This window comes from Buceros rhinoceros, unplaced genomic scaffold, assembly GCF_000710305.1.
Source record: "Buceros rhinoceros silvestris isolate BGI_N320 unplaced genomic scaffold, ASM71030v1 scaffold6688, whole genome shotgun sequence".
Lineage (NCBI taxonomy): Eukaryota > Metazoa > Chordata > Aves > Bucerotiformes > Bucerotidae > Buceros > Buceros rhinoceros.
Window position 1 is genome coordinate 22,310 of NW_010425003.1, and position 700 is coordinate 23,009.

Below are 700 nucleotides of genomic sequence, written 5' to 3' on the forward strand. Positions count from 1 at the left end.
TGCACTGGCCCGTCTGCACGTGGCAGCTGCTCCCCACGGCGCCGACATCGCAGTCACACCTCCGGCAGCCGGAGCATCCCTCGAAGCCGTAGTATCCCTCCTAGGGAAAAGCAGGACAGTGGGTGCCCTGTTCAGCAAGAGGCCATGCGTGCCTCCCTCCCGGGGCAGGCTGAGGCGATGTGGGGGCTCAGCCTGGCTTTCTAGGAGTGTTTTCACCACCACGAAACTCCTATCAATACAGCAAAGATGTGGAGCTGCAGCAGGAACCCAGACACGTCCCAGCACTGCCCTGCGAACCTGCCCTTGTCCTGCAATGCCCACTCTGGATGCACAGGGGAAAACAGGGTTTGCTGCAGCTCCCCAAAGGGTCCCGCATCACTGCCTGGTGGCAGCTGAACGCAGCCTCCATCGCCTGCTGCCAGACCTTTCGTAGGCTTTGCTGGTGGATAAAAAGCCGGACAAGAGCCGACAATGTGCACTCGCAGCCCACAAAGCCAATAGCATCTCCAGCAGCGTGGCCAGCAGGTCAAGGGAGGGGATTCTCCCCCTCTGCTCCGCTCTGGTGAGACTCCCCCTGCAGGGCTGGGTCCAGCTCTGGGCTCCTCGGCACAGCAGAGACAGGGACCTGCTGGAGCTGGGCCAGAGGAGGACACAGAAATGATGTGAAGGCTGGAGCCCCTCTGCTGTGGGGAAAGGAGAG

At 61.7% G+C, this 700-nt stretch overlaps 1 protein-coding gene across 1 annotated transcript in view; it reads right to left on the reverse strand.

Moving 5' to 3' along the window:
- LAMA5 (laminin, alpha 5) overlaps positions 1 to 700 on the reverse strand; it is a 47,980-nt gene that overhangs the window by 13,580 nt on the left and 33,700 nt on the right. The window contains exon 45 of the mRNA XM_010140977.1: positions 15 to 100. Within this exon, the coding sequence (XP_010139279.1) occupies positions 15 to 100 (86 nt within the window). The remainder of the gene's footprint in view (positions 1 to 14; positions 101 to 700) is intronic.